This window comes from Pistacia vera, unplaced genomic scaffold, assembly GCF_008641045.1.
Source record: "Pistacia vera cultivar Batoury unplaced genomic scaffold, PisVer_v2 Contig363, whole genome shotgun sequence".
Classification (NCBI taxonomy): Eukaryota; Viridiplantae; Streptophyta; class Magnoliopsida; order Sapindales; family Anacardiaceae; genus Pistacia; species Pistacia vera.
In genome coordinates this window covers 129,228-149,962 of record NW_022196183.1, presented here as the reverse complement: position 1 = coordinate 149,962, position 20,735 = coordinate 129,228, and the positions used below count along the sequence as shown (strand labels likewise).

Below are 20,735 nucleotides of genomic sequence, written 5' to 3'. Positions count from 1 at the left end.
TGACCATGACTCATTTGAAATTTGATTTAGGAAAACAACTAACAATCAACACTCACGTGACTCACCAAACACCCAATCATGGAATATAATATACCATATCTATAAGTAAGTTTGAAAATGATAATTGTATTACAAGTTTATAAGAGTGATATTCACTTGATTAATTAACGTTGGTATCTTCCCTCTGTTTCTTATTCTTGGAAAATCAATGGACCAACTGAACCATTCTTGTAAACTCTTGCCCTCTCACCCCTGTAACCTTCCTGGCAAGAGCTGCAACTGTTTATGGTGATTACCCTTCACTTGTCTACAACACACCACCTACACGTGGACACAGACCTACCGTCGATGCCTCCAACTGGCATCATCACTTTCATCTCTCGGTATCAAGACTGGCCACGTGGTATCCGTTGTGGCCCCCAACATTCCACCTATGTACGAGCTCCACTTCGCAGTCCCCATGTCTGGAGCCATCCTTAACACCATTAACACAAGGCTGACGCCCCACCGTATCATCACTCTGCAACATAGCGAGTCAAAGCTCGTCTTTGTTGACCACATTTTCAGCTCTCCATCCTGGAAGCCGTCTCTTTGTTCCCGCCTAATACTGAAACCCCCGTCTTGTTCTGTGAATGATGAAGACACCTCAGCTAACCCTAATTGGTTTCATGATACTTATGAAAACATGGTAAAAAGGGTAATTCTGAGTTCAAGTGGATTGAGCCAAAGAGTGAATGGGACCCTTGGTTTTAAACTACACATCTGGCACAACTTCTTCTCCGAAAGGTGTGGTCCTTTCTCACAAGGGCCGTTCGTTGCCACCATTAATTCACTTATTGATTGGTCAGTATCGAATCAGCCAGTCTACTTGTGACCCTGCCAATGTTTCATGGCAACGGATGGTGCTATACTTGGGGTATGGCTGCCGTCGGTGCAACCAACATTTGCCTCCGTAAATTGATGTGTCAACGATATACACTTTGATTAAAAAACATAAGTGACATACATGTGTGGTGCACCGGTAGTGCTCAATATGCTATCAAACAATATCGGAATGCTGAACGTATTGCACATCCTGTCCACATTCTTACTGGCGGCGCTCCACCACCAGCGCCTGTCCTTTTTAGAATCGTGGTAAGTGTTAACGAGATGGGTTAGCTGGTGGCGAGCTCGTTTTACGAGAGGGTCTCTCATGTTAGGCTATCTTAAAGATCCAAACTACATCCAAATGCATGAAAGATAGGTTGGTTTTATACTGGAGATGTGGCTGTAATGCATCCGATGGTATGTAGAGATCAAAGATCGATCAAAGGATGTATTATAAGTGTGGGAGAAACATAAGCAGTGCTCAGGTTGAATCCGTATTGTATTCTCATCCTATGATTAATGAAGCAGCCGTGGTGGCTCGACCGGACCCGTTTTGGCAGGAGACGCCATGCGCTTTTGTATGTTTAGAATGACTTCTTGCAAGTACTTACTGGAGAGATAATAGACTTTTCAGGCGAGGTTGCCGCACTACATTTTCCAAGACTGTCGTCTTCAGAGAAAGCTTCCTAAGACCGCTACAGGAAAATTAAGAAATTTGTGCTCAGAGAAATGGCAAGAAAATGTTTATTTCACGTATTTAGGAATTAATAACCCAAAACGTGACACCCTTCACTTAAAGTTTTATGATGATAGGTTATTTATTCACGTAAGAAGCCATGCAAGCATGGTACATTATTTTCGGAGAAATTGTGAATTATTTATCATCTGCTTTCCAGTACCACTCCTGTAATCAAATGGCAGTGGCCTTTTGTGTTTGCTGAATTTGGAAACGTATCTTAATTATTTCGGAACTTTCAAGTTTAATTTTGAATGTGATTTGGTTTGCCTTCTTGTAAAAAATTTGAACCACTTGATTAGGTCCAATTTCCAAATTGTCATGATAAAAAACAAAAAAAAAAAGGTTGAAATAATGTTTTGGATACCTTTTTTTTTTTTTGAGACTGGAGTATCCAGATTAGTTTACGTGTTTTATAATTTCTTAATACTCTAAAATTGACAGTTAAATAAATCATTTCAGTATGACCCTATTAATAATTCAGTGAGACATTTTAAGTAATACCCATGATAATCCTAATTCACTACTTCTGTTTGGGATACTTTCACTACAGGTCCGTTAGAAATGTCTCAGGGTTTTATGAAAAGGGCCTAGTTAAAGGTAAGATTTACTTTTTATCTTTTTTGTTGGTATTCCCGAGGCCTCACCATGGTTTGGTATTAATATCCATTTACCTTATTTTTTTCCCTTGATTCCAGAAAAGAAAAAAAAAATCTGTATAAGGGTTTCTTCATAATCTCCTTTGTCATTATGTCTAATATAATACTCCTATATAGATTACTTAACAAAAACTCCATCGAATTACTTTCACCAATAAATCATTTTTTAGGATAACCCCAATACGCTTATTTGTTAATGGTATTACATCCTTTCAATAGGACTTTGGATTTGCAACCAACAAAAAACAAGTTTTAATGTGGGGACTTAGCCATGAACATTTATATTCAATTTCAATAACTTCTTGCACTTCGCTTTCAAAGATTAAAAATTAAGTACACCAAGAATCTAGTAGCCCCTTAATTACGGCAACAGCCTTTCTTCCTTATGCATGGACTTTGAATTAAGTAGCAATATATGTAGATCCTGCCGTTTCCCCAGAAGTCAATGTCTCAAAACTATCGTAATTCCACGATACCAACTTCCATAATTCACGATATTCATAATATTTCGATTTATAATTAAAGAAAATTAAAATTGAAACGGCTATACCGTGGTTCAGAATGATGAGAAAGCAATTTATTTATTAGTGCAGAGCTTTACTTACTACATACGTGAATACAACATCGACTTTGCAATTTCCCTTAGAACAAATTGCTGAATCTTCCCAGTTGCGGTTTTTGGTACTCATCCTTAAAAATTACAGTCTTGGGTACCGAGTAATGCGCAACCGAGCCCTACAAAACTCTATTATCTCTTTCTCCGTAGGTTTCTGAGTCAACTCACTCTTCAAACACACAAACCACATGGAGTTCCGCCAAAGCGGTGTGGTTGGCCACCACAGCGGCTTCATAATCATAGATGAGAATACAAAGTCGACTCGACTCCGTGCTGCTTATCTTCTCTCCACCACTTATAATCACATCCTTGATCGATCTTTGATCTCTACATAACCATCAGATGCATCACCGCCACATCTCCAGGTAAAACCAACCATCATCTTTTAAACATTGGATGTACTTTTCGTGTCTTGGAGATAACCTAACATGATGGATCCTCCTCGCAAAACTTCTCCCCGCGAGTCAACCCATCTCGTTTCACACTTCTCCTGAATTCAGATCCACCACTCCAGTTGACTCTCCGATTGTCCCAACTCCTTGTCTTGCCTTTAACTTTGACCTCTCATTTGTAGGTAATTTGTTCCATTGTTGTTTCCATCCACATGACAAAACGACACCGGCTCCCCAGTCAACCCGCAACATGATCACGATGACAGAGTGACTCGATTCGAGACAGCACCGGTGCTGGCGGCGGAGCACCACCGTTAGAATGTGGACCGGATGTTGAAGAGGTTCAGCCTCTGATGGATTTGATAGCATGTTGAGAACCACAGGTGCACCACACATGTGGGTCACACCGTGTTGTTTAATCAAGCCGTAGATGGTGGACACGTCTAATTTTCGGAGGCAAACATTCGTTGCACCGACGGCAGCCATGCCCCAAGGGAAGCACCAACCGTTTGCATGAAACATAGGTAAGGTCCACAAAAAAGGGCTGATTCGGGAACCGCCCAATCGATTAGTGAAGTAACGACGACGATGAAGAGTCCCCTGTGGCAGTGCACCGCTCCCTTAGGAGCCGAGGTTGTGCCAGATGTGTAGTTTAAAACTACTGGGTCCCATTCACTCTTGGGACGGACCCACCTGAAGTCAGGATTACCCTCTTTTACCATGTTTTCGTAAGTGTCGATGAATTCAGCGGTTGGTAATGATGACGTGTCATCATCATCATCATCGGTGATGAGGACGAGCCTCGGGGTTTCGATATTAGGTGGGAACAAAGAGAGAGCTTTAAGGATAAGAGAGCTCAGGTGCTGATCAACAAAGACGAGTTTAGATTCGCTATGTTGCAGGAGCAATGATACGGTGCGGGCATCGAGCCTTGTGTTGATGTTGTTGAGGATGGCACCAGACATGGGGACCGCAAAGTGGAGTTCGTACATGGCTGGAATGTTTGGTGCCACAACAGAGACGACGTGGCCAGTCTTGATACCGTTAGATGAGAGTGATGATGCGAGTTGGAGGCATCGACGATGGGTCTGTGACCAAGTGTAGGTGGTGGTGTTGAAGACAAGGGAAGGGCAATCGCCATAGACAGTTGCTGCTCTTTCAAGAAATCCTATTGGGGTGAGAGGAGAAGAGTTTACAGGTTTAGGGTTTAGTTGATCCATTGATTGTAAGGTTTGAATTGGGTGAATCGTTGAAAGGATTATATGAATTACAGGAAGCAGAAGAGAAATGTTTATGCGTTGGTATAAGGTTTATTAATTTAACTATTTTATTTAATTGGTGACCATATATTATTACTGATATGATTACGGTTCACATCAATTATTTGCTCTGAATGTTAAATAATTTATGATTCGACTTGCAAGTTGTACTATAAGACAACACTCTTTCGAAATTGAAAGTGACCGAATGTGAATGAATCACATGTTGGCTTTGAATAATTTCTACAAGGAAAAAAGTAGAAAATAAAATTGTCGTTGGCTTCTCGAGTATCGCTGCTGTGTTAAGGTTAATTCTTTGTAATGCAACCAAACTGAGTTTTGCTTCTTCCATACTTAATACTAATTAATGGCACGTTCAGTTAAGAGAGTTCAACTGGGCAGATTCAGAAGTTCCTACATGGAGAAATTGTTAATGCTATGGATTGAGTTGAATCGAGACCTTCGGGAATTTGTTTTGATGGATGAGTTAATTGCTCAAGTGTCCATAGTTTTGTCCTTTTGCTCCATAAATCTCGAAATGTTGTAATTCTTAGGCCATGAAGTAGCAAGGAAATTGGCCTTCTCTAACTGATTTGTCAAGACCTATTAACTATACATTCTTTAACTAATGCCGATTGTTTAGTAACAAAAGAAAAAAGTATACAACATAATGGCATGAAGGTATTGCACAGCTACAACTTCGCACAACTTGTTAAACAATATACAGGCTCATGAAGAGTTTTTGTCCAATTTGTATTTTAAAAAAAAAAAAAAAGGCATATGATATTTTACATGAAAATATTTCATCCAAAGATTTCGGCTGACAACAATGCCTTCCTGGGCAAAAATATTTTCAAGGCAATGTTTATCACTAACGTACGGTTATCCTACTCTCTCTCATATCAACAAACAAAAACTCACTTCTTGTAGGCCTTTAGGATGTTCCAGTCTTGTCACCAACCACAAAACGGTTTGTATCAGAATCCAAGCCTGATAAATGTAGCTGCTTTCTTCTCTTTACAAGATGAAATGCTGTCTTTCTGTCATCTCGAGCCTCCTCAGAATCAGGCTGTACAAGGGGAGAAAAGAAAGTTGCACCAAAAGTTATACTGTCATTCAGTTAACATTCCTAAAACTTGAGGGCAAAGTTTACAGAAACATAATATCGGCATACCTTCATAGCTAATGCTTTGTCAAAGCTTTCCATTGCACTATCAGGCTCCCCGAAGTTTAATTGTGCTCTGCCAAGGGTGATCCATGCCTGAAAGAAACCACCTCCGTGAGATATTAGCAAAATAAACATCTAATTGGAGTTCACTATCATTTGCTGGAAACTTAATGTTGATTACATGAAAAACTTCAACAATCAAACCTAAACCTAGGAGCTTTTTTGGTTGATTCAAAAACTAGCTAGTTCTAAATGACATGACTCGTGAAACTTTATGGTTTGGCAGTATTTGAATCAGTAGCATTGGTGTACAAACTATTTATGGGCCATAATGGTCCTTTAACAGCAGCATCTATGGAAGCAGAGAAATGATCATGCCTACACAAGGGCTTCTTAACATTTAGTTTTTACTACTGATCTATCTAACAGTGAAAACAACAAATTTACCAGTGAAATGAGGAACAAATTGTACTCAAGTGCAGTGCACAATGAACTCAATGTGAAAAAACTACAAGTTTGAAGGTTGTACGTTATATAGATCTAAAAGTAAAATATATGAAGCTTCTCATAACTTCTCTTCTATGTCAATCGTATTGTTTGATGATTAAAATTTATTAGAATGTTACTCAGGGATAAACAAAATTAGCAACTCTAATCAGTGGTTTCAGGGGTAGCACAAGGTAACAATGATGCTACTGATAAGAATTACCAAATCCCATGCATCAAAGTCAGTTCTTTAAAAAGCAAGAGCATCTGCATTTTTCTATTAGCTTCATATGGCTTGGTAGGAAATCTTTAAAATGTCAAATGTTTTAGATTACATTAGATAATCAGCTCAATTTCTGCAAAATCATGACAGATAATAAAGTCCTTTAAGAATTAAACACCATAAAAGAAGTATCTAGTAGGAAATTAGTAACAAGGATCAAATTTAGTTTAAAGGAAAATGAGCTATTGTTGCTTAATAATACAAGAATTCTATATGTAAGAAGCAAGCAAAGTCAGAAAGCTCAAAATACCTCAGCCCATGATGGTTCCAATTCAGTGGCTCCTGTCAAGTTCAATGTAAGATTTGTAAACAGTATATCGGCGAAAAATACTTGCAAACTCCCAAAGCATAAAACTCAGCACCAAAGAACCTAAAGGTGCAAACATAGTTTTACTGGACATATTGCACTTGTAAATTCCTAGCTTGCTTTTGATCGAAATGTAAACAAAAAGAAGAAAAAAAAAATGACCTGTTTCAAAATATAAGACAATAAAAGGAGCTTAAGGAAAAAAGTGTTCGAATGATGGCCTACTACACGCATCTGCTGTCAATTATGATAGAACAATTACACATTAGGTACATTTAAGCTTATACTTTTTTTACGGACATGCTAAATTTTATATAAGAATTATATAAAATAAACAGAGGGGGAATGTGAACTCAGTCTTACGAGTTGCTGCCTTCAACGCATTCCACGCATCCCCAATTTCAAGCAAAACTTGTGCCTTTTGTTCGTGCAAAACTGCATTTTCAGGCATCAAATTAAGAGCAGCCTCCCATTTCCCAAGTGCTTCCCGATATTTCCCATCCTTCAAAACAAATGTGCCACGTTGATGAAGTTAGTCAAGCATGTAGATAAGAAAGTACAATGACATGAAGTAAGACTGCTGTTATTTAGTGCTATCACAAACAATTGCCATATACATATCAACTAACAAGCACTGAAAGATGGGAGGGACTTACCCTCTAACTTTCTAAAGCATTTCACACGAAATCCCTTAAATATGCATGACAAGATCTCATTATTCAGACACTAAAATGAAACAAATTTAACAGCCATCTAAGGTTGTCCCACAAATTAAGTCGCAAAAAGTGAATATGATTAAGAAATACCAAACAACGAAGATTGACCTTATGAGGCAAGTATCCATTCACCCAAACCACTAAAAATCTTCTTCTTAGTATCTTATTCCCTTACTTAACTGTATATCCATAAAATTTAAACGGTACTCTGCTAGCTTGTTCAGTTGTTCCTCGAGATATGCCCTTCCCTTTAAAATTTTGAATTCAATCAATTAAGAAATTAGCAGCAACGGGACATACCCAGTAACCATTCATGTAAACACAGCATTACATGATTTTAAAATTTCTCGACAAGCATCAGAATTTAGTTGAATTTAAACAAACCAAGCATACAAAACTAAAGTATAAAATTTTCATTTACCAACACGTATTCATCAGAAAACACACAACAAAATATAAACTTTAAACAAAAAACACCATTAAAGAAATGGATAAAGGAGTAAACCTCGGCAAGCTTATTGCCCTGGGATTGAAATGATTCGGCAAGTTGTTTGGTGTTCAAAGGCTCTCGAGGCTCACTATCACCGTCCTTTTGAAGGTCTTGATCAGCACCGCTGTCGTCTTGGTCGAAAGGGAGGTTAGAAAATTGTGTTAATGGCCGCTTCTTGTTGTTCTTGTTCTTGTTCCACGTTAGTTTCATCCTTTTTTGGTCTGCTAACTTTCTCAGGTTCTCCGGAGCCGAGGTGGTTGTAAAATCAGAATTTAGAACTTCTTGTCGGTCGGCATATGGTTTTTCATAAGGTCCAATTTTTTTATAATTGGGCCCAGGGGTTGATAAGCCCAACTTAATTCTACATATGGACCTAATTTACCCCCTCTTTTTTTTTTTTTTTTTTTGATTAAAGGGAAATTATTTTTAACTCACCATTTTTACCATTATATGCCATTGATTGATATACAAACTAGATAATAATAATAATAATTTTCAATGATTGAGATCTTCCATCTTGGGAGAACGGCGTTTTCCCACTCAAGGTTTGGCGAAACGATACATTCCCACCCATCGTTCCGTTAGAAAAATCTGTTATTATTTAGTTGTAAAGACTAAAATATTTTTTTCTATTTGATTTAATATATTTTTATGTCATTTCAAGAGATTCAATTACCAATATACTCACTTTTTAAATATGAATTATTAATATGCCCTCAACTATATACAAATATAAATTACCAATTTATCCCTCCAATATTTTTTATTAAAAATAATGTGTTACTAGAATTTAACAAAAAATTATATACAAATTTTTTTTTTCACAAACTCAAAAAAACACAACATCTATTTGAACTTATTACAAATTCTAGGACTTGATGGAACCTGTGGACTGGAAAAATTTAAGCTTTGAATTCAAATGCGATCTGAGTTGCATCCATAAGCTTTAGTTTTGCGAGCTTAATAGCATTTATATGTTCAGAAGTGATGTTTTATTAACAATTTGTCTTGGTTGCTATGTTGTTGATTGCATTTGGTCATAAAGGGAGACAAATTTATAAATTATTTTCATGTAAAATACAGTATGACCCATCAATGCTTTGACTTTATGTTTTTTCTAATACATCATGTGCAACTGAGTCCGATTTCCTTTCAATTTTAGGCCAAGTTTTCAAATGACACTTGATTTTAGTTTCTATTATAACTATATTGAAGGTAGAATGGCTGCCAACACAATAAAAGAGGTCTCAGATGCACAGGGCAAGCTGGGTGCTCGCACAGTGGGCGTTGGGTGGGGTTTTTTGTCGAACGGGTGGTGGGTGGCTTGGCAAGGTACCTATATGAAGTGGTTGAATATCGCGGAGATCGCCCAAATCTTCCACAAAGTAGAAATAAAAAACAACACTTCAAAACCAAATCAAACTTTACAAAATCAACAAAACAATCAACTTTCAACCGTCAAACACAAACTTCTATAAATAGCGGTGACAAAGGCAGGGGTGGGGGTGCGAGATGACGGGGAGTGACTAGTGGGGGACGATGAGGAGGACGGAGGTGGCGGCGAATGGCGGGGAGAGGGGGGGGTGATGCAACTGCTCGCAATTGCGGGGTGCTACGACTGTGAAGGAGAGAGGTCTTTGAGACGGCGGCTTGGTGGATGTAAGCAGAATGGGTTTGGGGCAATGAAGAGCTGGTGAGGGAGGCAGGAAAAGTTGCCGAAGGCAGCAAGAGAGGCTAGTTGCGGCGCCAATAAGAGGCCAGCTTGTGACTGAAGGTTGCGACGTCACCAACCCAGCTGGTGGTTGCAGGTTACATCGGAATCGCAAACTCCAGCGTAGTAGGAAGAGAAGATGGCAAAGAAAAGATAAGAAAAAGAAAAGAAGGAAAAGAAAAGGAAAGGAAAGGAAAGAAAAGAGAAAGGGAAAAGTGACAAGGACCGAGATTTCAATTTTAAAATTTGGATTTATAAGGCTTCAAGTAAATGGGCCATCCTGCCCTTCTTCCAAATGGATTTTTCTAACAGAATATAACGGTGGGGGAAAGTGTCCTTTTGAAACTTGATGGGTGGAAAAGTCTCATTTCGCCAAACCTTGGGTGGGAAAATGTTGTTCTCCTTTCCATCTTTGTAGACAAGTGAAAGTAATTACTTCATTAATGTAGCAGCAACAGCATCAACATTACGGAAATATGTTCAAAATTGTGGCGTAGGGCCTAACAAAAGGACGTTTTAAATAAATAAGATAGATGCATAATATCTTCAGTTATTGGTCCTTAAAACTTTCATAGAAAAATTTCTAGGAAATTACACTTTAGATTGTCGATTTAAAGAAAACGGAGGGATAACTGATTCTTTCTATGCAATCACCATGCAACTCACATTATTCAATCTTTCAGGACCCACACCTTCAATCTTTTCACCAGTACCCCACAATCAAAAGGTTTCACATTCGGAAAGAAATCTTTGTCTCCCCTCTATTTTTGTTAGATTATATTCAATTCAATAACTATCTTGCACTCGCTTTCAAAGATTAAAATTAAAAGTCACCAAGAATCTAGTAGCCCCTAATTACGGCAACAGCCTCTTCCTTAGCATGGACTTTGAATTAAGTAGCATATATAGTAGATCCTGCCGTTTCCCCAGAAAGTCAATGTCTCAAAACTATCGTAATTCCACGATACCACTTCCAATTAATTAACGTATTCAATAAGATTTCGATTTATAAATTAAAGAAAATTAAAATGAAACGGGCTATACAGTGGTTCAGAATGAAGTGAGAAAGCAATTTATTGTATTAGTGCTAGAGCTTTACTTCCTAACATACGTGAATACAACATCGACTTTGCAATTTCCCTAGAACAAATTCTGAATCTTCCCAGTTGGGTTTTTGGTAGCTCATCCTTAAAAATACAGTCTTGGGTACCGAGTAATGCGGCAACCGAGCCCTACAAAACTCTATTATCTCTTTCTCCGTAGGTTTCTGAGTCAATCCATCTCAAACACACAAACGCACATGGAGTCTCCTGCCAAAGCGGTGTGGTTGAGCCAACACAGCGGCTTCATTAATCATAGGATGAGAATACAAATCGACTCGACCTCAGTGCTGCTTATTTCTCTCCACCACTTATAATCACATCTTTGATCGATCTTGATCTCTACATAACCACAGGATGCATCACCGCCACACTCCAGAGTAAAACCAACCATCATCTTTTAAACATTTGGATGTACTTTTCGTGTCTTTGAGATAACCTAACATGATGGATCCTCCCGCAAAACTATCTCCCCGCGAGTCAACCCATCTCGTTTCACACTTTCTCCTGAATTCAGATCCACCACATCCAGTTGACTCAATCCGATTGTCCCAACTCCTTGTCTTGCCTTTAACTTTGACCTCTCATTTGTAGGTAATTTGTTCCATTGTTGTTCCATGCACATGACAAAACGACACCGGCTCCCTCAGTCAACCGCAAGCATGGTCACGATGAAACCGAGTGACTCGATTCGAGCAGACCGGTGCTGGCGGCGGAGCACCACCGTTAGAATGTGGACGGATGTTGAAGAGGTTCAGCCTCTGAGATTGATAGCATGTTGAGAACCACAGGTGCACCACACATGTGGGTCACACCGTGTTGTTAATCAAGCCGTAGATGGTGGACACGTCTAATTTTCGGAGGAAACATTCGTTGCACCGACGGAGCCATGCCCCAAGGGAAGCACCAACCGTTTGCATGAAACATAGGAAGGTCCACAAGAAAACGGCTGATTCGGAACCGCCCAATCGATTAGTGAAGTAAGCGACCGATGAAGAGTCCCCTGTGGCAGTGCACCGTCCCTTAGGAGCCGAGGTTGTGCCAGATGTAGTAAAACTACTGGGTCCCATTCACTCTTGGGACGGACCCACTGAAGTCAGGATTACCCTCTTTTACCATGTTTTCGTAAGTGTCGATGAATTCAGCGGTTGGTAATGATGACGTGTATCATCACATCATCGGTGATGAGGACGAGCCTCGGGGTTTCGATATTAGGTGGGAACAAAGAGAGAGCTTTAAGGATAAGAGAGCTCAGGTGCTGATCACAAAGAAGAGTTTAGATTCGCTATGTTGCAGGAGCAAGATACGGTGCGGGATCGGAGCCTTGTGTTGATGTTGTTGAGGATGGCACCGAACATGGGGACCGCAAAGTGGAGTTCGTACATGGCTGGAATGTTTGGTGCCACAACAGAGACGACGTGGCCAGTCTTGATACCGTTAGATGAGGATGATGATGCGAGTTGGAGGCATCGAATGGGTCTGTGACCAAGTGTAGGTGGTGGTGTTGAAGACAAGGGAAGGGCAATCGCCATAGACAGTTGCTGCTCTTTCAGAAATCCTATTGGGGTGAGAGGAGAAGAGTTACAGGTTTAGGGTTTAGTTGATCCATTGATTGTAAGGTTTGAATTGGGTGAATCGTTGAAAGGATTCTATGAATTACAGGAAGCAGAAGAGAAATGTTTATGCGTTGGTATAAGGTTTATTAATTTAACTATTTTATTTAATTGGTGACCATATATTATTACTGATATGATTACGGTTCACATCAATTATTTGCTGAATGTTAAATAATTTATGATTCGACTTGCAAGTTGTACTATAAGACAACAATCTTTCGAAATGAAAGTGACCGAATGTGAATGAATCACATGTTGGCTTTGAATAATTTTACAAGGAAAAAAGTAGAAAATAAAATTGTCGTGGCTTCTCGAGTATCGCTGCTGTGTTAAGGTAATCTTTGTAATGCAACCAAACTGAGTTTTGCTTCTTCCATACTTAATACTAATAATGGCACGTTCAGTTAAGAGAGTTCAACTGGGCAGATTCAGAAGTTCCTACATGGAGAAATTGTTATGCAGGATGAGTTGAATCGAGACCTTCGGAATTTGTTTTGATGGATGAGTTAATTGCTCAAGTGTCCATAGTTTTGTCCTTTTGCTCCATAAATCTCGAAATGTGTAATTCTTAGGCCATGAAGTAGCAAGGAAATTGGCCTTCTATACTGATTGTCAAGACCTATAACTATACATTCTTTAACTAATGCCGATTGTTTAGTAACAAAAGAAAAAAGTATACAACATAATGGCATGAAGGTATTGCACAGCTACAACTTCGCACAACTTGTTAACAATATACAGGCTCAGAAGAGTTTTGTCCAATTGTATTTTAAAAAAAAAAAAAGGCATATGATATTTTACATGAAAATTTCATCCAAAGATTTCGGTGACAACAGCCTTCCTGGGCAAAAATATTTTCAAGGCAATGTTTATCACTAACGTACGGTTATCTACTCTCTCTCATATCAACAAACAAAAACTCACTTCTTGTAGGCCTTTAGGATGTTCCAGTCTTGTCACCAACCACAAAACGGTTGTATCAGAACAAGCCTGATAAAGTAGCTGCTTTCTTCTCTTTACAAGATGAAATGCTGTCTTTCTGTCATCTCGACCTCCTCAGAATAGGCTGTACAGGGGAGAAAAGAAAGTTGCACCAAAAGTTATACTGTCATTCAGATAACATTCCTAAAACTTGAGGGCAAAGTTTACAGAAACATAATATCGGCATACCTTATAGCAATGCTTTGTCAAAGCTTTCCATTGCACTATCAGGCTCCCCGAAGTTTAATTGTGCTCTGCCAAGGGTGATCCATGCCTGAAGAAACCACCTCCGTGAGATAGCAAAATAACATCTAATTGGAGTTCACTTTCATTTGCTGGAAACTTAATGTTGATTACATGAAAAACTTCAACAATCAAACCTAAACCTAGGAGCTTTTTTGGTTGATTCAAAAACTAGCTAGTTCTAAATGACATGACTCGTGAAACTTTATGGTTTGGCAGTATTTGAATCAGTAGCATTGTGTACAAACATTTATGGGCCATAATGGTCCTTTAACAGCAGCATCTAGGAAGCAGAGAAATGATCATGCCTACACAAGGGCTTCTTAACATGTAGTTTTTTACTACTGATTTTCTAACAGTGAAAACAACAAATTTACCAGTGAAATGAGGAACAAATTGTACTCAGTGCAGTGCACAATGAACTCAATGTGAAAAAACTACAAGTTTGAAATTGTACGTTATATAGATCTAAAATAAAATATATGAAGCTTCTCATAACTTCCTTCTATGTCAATCGTATTGTTTGATGATTAAAATTTATTAGAATGTTACTCAGGGATAAACAAAATTAGCAACTCTAATCAGTGGTTTCAGGGGTAGCACAAGGTAACAATGGCTACTGATAAGAATTACCAAATCCCATGCATCAAAGTCAGTCTTTAAAAAGCAAGAGCATCTGACATTTTTCTATTAGCTTCATATGCTTGGTAGGAAATCTTTAAAATGTCAAATGTTTTAGATTACATTAGATAATCAGCTCAATTTTGCAAAATCATGACAGATAATAAAGCCTTTAAGAGTAAACACCATAAAAGATGTATCTAGTAGGAATTGTAACAAGGATCAATTTAGTTAAAGGAAAATGAGCTATTGTTGCTAATAATACAAGAATCTATATTAGAAGCAAGCAAAGTCAGAAAGCTCAAAATACCTCAGCCCATGATGGTTCCAATTCAGTGGTCTGTCAAGTTCAATGTAAGATTTGTAAATAGTATATCAGCGAAAAATACTTGCAAACTCCCAAAGCATAAAACTCAGCAGAAAGACCTAAAGGTGCAAACATAGTTTTACTGGACATATTGCATTGTAAATTCCTAGCTTGCTTTGATCGAAATGTAAACAAAAAGAAGAAAAAAAATGACCTGTTTCAAAATTTAAGACAATAAAAGGAGCTTAAGGAAAAAAGTGTTCGAATGATGGCCTACTACACGCATCTGCTGTCAATTATGATAGAACAATTACACATTAGGTACTTTAAGCTTATACTTTTTTACGGACATGCTAAATTTTATTAAGAATTATATAAAATAAACAGAGGGGGAATGTGAACTCAGTCTTACGAGTTGCTGCCTCAACGCATTCCACGCATCCCCAATTTCAAGCAAAACTTGTGCCTTTTGTTCGTGCAAAACTGCATTTTCAGGCATCAAATTTAGAGCAGCCTCCATTCCAAGTGCTTCCCGATATTTCCCATCCTTCAAAACAAATGTGCCACGTTGATGAAGTAGTCAGCATGTAGATAAGAAAGTACAATGACATGAAGTAAGACTGCTGTATTTAGTGCTATCACAAACAATTGCCATATACATATCAACTAACAAGCACTGGAAGATGGGAGGGACTTACCCTCTAACTTTCTAAAGCATTTCACATGAAATCCCTTAAATAGCGATGACAAGATCTTATTATTCAGACACTAAAAGAACAAATTTAACAGCTCTAGGTTGTCCACAAATTAAGTCGCAAAAAGTGAATATGATTAAGAAATACCAAACAACGAAGATTGACCTTATGAGGCAAGTATCCTTCACCCAAACCACTAAAATCTTCTTCTTAGTATCTATTCCCTTACTTAACTGTATATCCATAAAATTTAAACGGTACTCTGCTAGCTTGTTCAGTTGTTCCTCGAGATATGCCTTCCCTTTAAAATTTTGAATTCAATCAATTAAGAAATTAGCAGCAACGGGACATACCAGTAACCATTCATGTAAACACAGCATTACATGATTTTAAAATTTCCACAAGACATGAATTTAGTTGAATTTAAACAAACCAAGCATACAAAACTAAAGTAAAATTTTCATTTACCAACACGTATTCATCAGAAAAACACAACAAAATATAAACTTTAACAAAAAACACCATAAAGAAATGGATAAAGGAAAAGATTGTATTACAAGTTTATAAGAGTGATATTCACTTGATTAATTAACGTTGGTATCTTCCCTCTGTTTCTTATTCTTGGAAAAATCAATGGACCAACTGAAGCCAAGTCTTGTAAACTCTTGCCCTCTCACCCCTGTAACCTTCCTGGCAAGAGCTGCAACTGTTTATGGTGATTACCCTTCACTTGTCTACAACACTACCACCTACACGTGGACACAGACCTACCGTCGATGCCTCCAACTGGCATCATCACTTTCATCTCTCGGTATCAAGACTGGCCACGTGGTATCCGTTGTGGCCCCCAACATTCCACCTATGTACGAGCTCCACTTCGCAGTCCCCATGTCTGGAGCCATCCTTAACACCATTAACACAAGGCTGGACGCCCTCACCGTATCATCAATCCTGCAACATAGCGAGTCAAAGCTCGTCTTTGTTGACCACATTTTCAGCTCTCTCATCCTGGAAGCCGTCTCTTTGTTCCCGCCTAATACTGAAACCCCCCGTCTTGTTCTTGTGAATGATGAAGACACCTCAGCATCAACCCTAATTGGTTTCATTGATACTTATGAAAACATGGTAAAAAAGGGTAATTCTGAGTTCAAGTGGATTGAGCCAAAGAGTGAATGGGACCCTATGGTTTTAAACTACACATCTGGCACAACTTCTTCTCCAAAAGGTGTGGTCCTTTCTCACAAGGGCCTGTTCGTTGCCACCATTAATTCACTTATTGATTGGTCAGTATCGAATCAGCCAGTCTACTTGTGGACCCTGCCAATGTTTCATGGCAACGGGTGGTGCTATACTTGGGGTATGGCTGCCGTCGGTGCAACCAACATTTGCCTCCGTAAAATTGACGTATCAACGATCTACACTTTGATTAAAAAACATAAGGTGACATACATGTGTGGTGCACCGGTAGTGCTCAATATGCTATCAAACAATATCGGAATGCTGAACGTATTGAACATCCTGTCCACATTCTTACTGGCGGCGCTCCACCACCAGCGCCTGTCCTTTTTAGAATCTGGAGTAAGTGTTAAACGAGATGGGTTAGCGTGTGGCGAGCTCGTTTTACGAGGAGGGTCTCTCATGTTAGGCTATCTTAAAGATCCGAAAACTACATCCAAATGCATGAAAGATAATGGTTGGTTTTATACTGGAGATGTGGCTGTAATGCATCCGGATGGTTATGTAGAGATCAAAGATCGATCAAAGGATGTAATTATAAGTGGTGGAGAAAACATAAGCAGTGCTCAGGTTGAATCCGTATTGTATTCTCATCCTATGATTAATGAAGCAGCCGTGGTGGCTCGACCGGACCCGTTTTGGCAGGAGACGCCATGCGCTTTTGTATGTTTGAAGAATGACTTCTTGGCAAGTGAACTTACTGAGAAGGAGATAATAGACTTTTGCAGGGCGAGGTTGCCGCACTACATGGTTCCGAAGACTGTCGTCTTCAAGAGAAAGCTTCCTAAGACCGCTACAGGGAAAATTAAGAAATTTGTGCTCAGAGAAATGGCCAAGAAAATGTTTTATTCACGTATTTAGGAATTAATAACCCAAGAAACGTGAACTCCTTTCACTTAAAGTTATTATGATGATATGTTATTTATTCACGTAAGACGCCATGCAAGCATGGTACAATTAATTTTCGGAGAAATTGTGAATTATTTATCATCTGCTTTCCAGTACCACTCCTGTAATCAAATGGGCAGTGGCCTTTTAGTTTGCTGAATTTGGAAACGTATCTTAATTATTTCGGAAACTTTCAAGTTTAATTTTGAATGTGATTTGGTTTGCCTTCTTGTAAAAAATTTGAACCACTTGATTAGGTCCAATTTCCAAATTGTCATGATAAAAAACAAAAAAAAAAAGGTTGAAATAATGTTTTGGATACCTTTTTTTTTTTTTCGAGACTGGAGTATCCAGATTAGTTTACGTGTATTTTAAATAATTTCTTAATACTCTAAAATTGACAGTTAAATAAATCATTTCAGTGATGACCCTATTAATAATTCAAGTGAGACATTTTAAGTAATACCCATGATAATCCTAATTCACTACTTCTGTTTGGGATACTTTCACTATACAGGTCCGTTAGAAATGTCAAGGGTTTATGAAAAAGGGTCTAGTTAAAGGTAAGATTTACTTTTTATCTTTTTTGTTGGGTATTCCCGAGGCCTCACCATGGTTTGGTAATTAATTATCCAATTTACCTTATTTTTTTCCCTTGATTCCAGAAAAAGAAAAAAAAAATCTGTATAAGGGTTATCTTCATAATTACTCCTTTGTCATTATGTACTAAATATAATACTCCATTATATAGATAGTTACTTAACAAAAACTCCATCGAATTACTTTCACCAATAAATCATTTTTTAGGATAACCCCAATACGACTTATTTGTTAATGGTATTACATCCTTTCAATAGGACTTTGGATTTGCAGACCAACAAAAAACAAGTTTTAAATGGGGGACTTAGCCAAATGACAATATTATATTCAATTTCAATAACTATCTTGCACTTCGCTTTCAAAGATTAAAAATTAAAAGTACACCAATGAATCTAGTAGCCCCTTAATTACGGCAACAGCCTTTCTTCCTTATGCATGGACTTTGAATTAAGTAGCATATATAGTAGATCCTGCCGTTTCCCCAGAAAGTCAATGTCTCAAAACTATCGTAATTCCACGATACCAACTTCCAATTAATTAACGATATTCAATAAGATTTCGATTTATAAATTAAAGAAAATTAAAATTGAAACGGGCTATACCAGTGGTTCAGAATGAAGTGAGAAAGCAATTTATTGTATTAGTGCTAGAGCTTTACTTCCTACATACGTGAATACAACATCGACTTTGCAATTTCCCTTAGAACAAATTTCTGAATCTTCCCAGTTGCGGTTTTTGGTAGCTCATCCTTAAAAATTACAGTCTTGGGTACCGAGTAATGCGGCAACCGAGCCCTACAAAACTCTATTATCTCTTTCTCCGTAGGTTTCTGAGTCAACTCACTCTTCAAACACACAAACGCACATGGAGTCTCCTGCCAAAGCGAGTGTGGTTGAGCCACCACAGCGGCTTCATTAATCATAGGATGAGAATACAAAGTCGACTCGACCTCAGTGCTGCTTATCTTCTCTCCACCACTTATAATCACATCCTTTGATCGATCTTTGATCTCTACATAACCATCAGGATGCATCACCGCCACATCTCCAGAGTAAAACCAACCATCATCTTTTAAACATTTGGATGTACTTTTCGTGTCTTTGAGATAACCTAACATGATGGATCCTCCTCGCAAAACTATCTCCCCGCGAGTCAACCCATCTCGTTTCACACTTTCTCCTGAATTCAGATCCACCACATCCAGTTGACTCAATCCGATTGTCCCAACTCCTTGTCTTGCCTTTAACTTTGACCTCTCATTTGTAGGTAATTTGTTCCATTGTTGTTTCCATGCACATGACAAAACGACACCGGCTCCCTCAGTCAACCCGTAAGCATGGGTCACGATGAAACCGAGTGACTCGATTCGAGACAGCACCGGTGCTGGCGGCGGAGCACCTCCAGTTAGAATGTGGACCGGATGTTGAAGAGGTTCAGCCTCTGATGGATTTGATAGCATGTTGAGAACCACAGGTGCACCACACATGTGGGTCACACCGTGTTGTTTAATCAAGCCGTAGATGGTGGACACGTCTAATTTTCGGAGGTAAACATTCGTTGCACCGACGGCAGCCATGCCCCAAGGGAAGCACCAACCGTTTGCATGAAACATAGGTAAGGTCCACAAGAAAACCGGCTGATTCGGAACCGCCCAATCGATTAGTGAAGTAACGACGACGATGAAGAGTCCCCTGTGGCAGTGCACCGCTCCCTTAGGAGCCGAGGTTGTGCCAGATGTGTAGTTTAAAACTACTGGGTCCCATTCACTCTTGGGACGGACCCACCTGAAGTCAGGATTACCCTCTTTTACCATGTTTTCGTAAGTGTCGATGAATTCAGCGGTTGGTAATGATGACGTGTCATCATCATCATCATCGGTGATGAGGACGAGCCTCGGGGTTTCGATATTAGGTGGGAACAAAGAGAGAGCTTTAAGGATAAGAGAGCTCAGGTGCTGATCAACAAAGACGAGTTTAGATTCGCTATGTTGCAGGAGCAATGATACGGTGCGGGCATCGAGCCTTGTGTTGATGTTGTTGAGGATGGCACCAGACATGGGGACAGCAAAGTGGAGTTCGTACATGGCTGGAATGTTTGGTGCCACAACAGAGACGACGTGGCCAGTCTTGATACCGTTAGATGAGAGTGATGATGCGAGTTGGAGGCATCGACGATGGGTCTGTGACCAAGTGTAGGTGGTGTTGTTGAAGACAAGGGAAGGGCAATCGCCATAGACAGTTGCTGCTCTTTCAAGAAATCCTATTGGGGTGAGAGGAGAAGAGTTTACAGGTTTAGGTTTTAGTTGATCCATTGATTGTAAGGTTTGAATTGGGTGAATCGTTGAAAGGATTCTATGAATTACAGGAAGCAGAAGAGCAATGTTTATGCGTTGGTATAAGGTTTATTAATTTAACTATTTTATTTAATTGGTGACCATATATTATTACTGATATGATTACGGTTCACATCAATTATTTGTTCTGAATGTCAAATAATTTATGATTCGACTTGCAAGTTGTACTATAAGACAACACTCTTTCGAAATTGAAAGTGACCGAATGTGAATGAATCACATGTTGGCTTTGAATAATTTCTGTAAGGAAAAAAATTAGAAAATAAAATTGTCATTGGCTTCTCGAGTATCGCTGCTGTGTTAAGGTTAATTCTTTGTAATGCAACCAAACTGAGTTTTGCTTCTTCCATACTTAATAATAATTAATGGCACGTTCAAGAATTCAATATACTAAATTTAGCTTCA

General features: G+C 38.8%; 3 protein-coding genes and 3 pseudogenes across 3 annotated transcripts; 2 read left to right on the top strand and 4 right to left on the bottom strand.

Annotated features, from left to right (window-relative positions):
• The first annotated feature begins 239 nt into the window (after window positions 1–239).
• LOC116140116 lies at window positions 240–1,460 on the top strand (annotated as a pseudogene).
• A 1,406-nt stretch (window positions 1,461–2,866) lies between these two features.
• Window positions 2,867–4,557, bottom strand: LOC116140114 (annotated as a pseudogene).
• A 906-nt stretch (window positions 4,558–5,463) lies between these two features.
• On the bottom strand, window positions 5,464–8,300 carry LOC116140100 (tetratricopeptide repeat protein 33). Its single transcript, XM_031425737.1, has 5 exons — window positions 7,995–8,300; window positions 7,137–7,275; window positions 6,717–6,748; window positions 5,704–5,790; window positions 5,464–5,598 (listed from the first exon to the last, which is right to left on the bottom strand). Exons 1-5 carry the CDS (start codon window positions 8,187–8,189, stop codon window positions 5,464–5,466), a joined length of 588 nt encoding a protein of 195 aa, XP_031281597.1. The 5' UTR covers window positions 8,190–8,300.
• A 2,463-nt stretch (window positions 8,301–10,763) lies between these two features.
• LOC116140113 lies at window positions 10,764–12,373 on the bottom strand (annotated as a pseudogene).
• A 3,513-nt stretch (window positions 12,374–15,886) lies between these two features.
• Window positions 15,887–17,350, top strand: LOC116140131 (probable acyl-activating enzyme 4). The gene is given in 3 exon segments (XM_031425758.1): window positions 15,887–16,741; window positions 16,744–16,814; window positions 16,816–17,350. Coding segments are annotated over 3 exon segments (1,461 nt in total).
• Window positions 17,351–18,575: 1,225 nt separating this feature from the next.
• LOC116140090 (probable acyl-activating enzyme 5, peroxisomal) lies at window positions 18,576–20,355 on the bottom strand. The gene has a single exon (XM_031425728.1). The coding sequence runs from the start codon at window positions 20,286–20,288 to the stop codon at window positions 18,639–18,641; it is 1,650 nt and encodes a 549-aa protein (XP_031281588.1). The 5' UTR covers window positions 20,289–20,355; the 3' UTR covers window positions 18,576–18,638.
• Between the last annotated feature and the right edge of the window lie 380 nt (window positions 20,356–20,735).

What these genes read in the sequence shown, in the direction of transcription:
- LOC116140100 (XM_031425737.1), bottom strand. Translation starts at nt 8,189, where the DNA reads ATGAAACTAACGTGGAACAAGAACAAGAACAACAAGAAGCGGCCATTA. An exon ending in AGGGCAATAAGCTTGCCGAG is followed by an intron (nt 7,276 to 7,994) that starts GTTTACTCCTTT and finishes TTTGTTTTGAAG; the next exon opens with GATGGGAAATATCGGGAAGC. An exon ending in ACAAAGCATTAGCTATGAAG is followed by an intron (nt 5,599 to 5,703) that starts GTATGCCGATAT and finishes CCCCTTGTACAG; the next exon opens with CCTGATTCTGAGGAGGCTCG.
- LOC116140090 (XM_031425728.1), bottom strand. Translation starts at nt 20,288, where the DNA reads ATGGATCAACTAAAACCTAAACCTGTAAACTCTTCTCCTCTCACCCCA.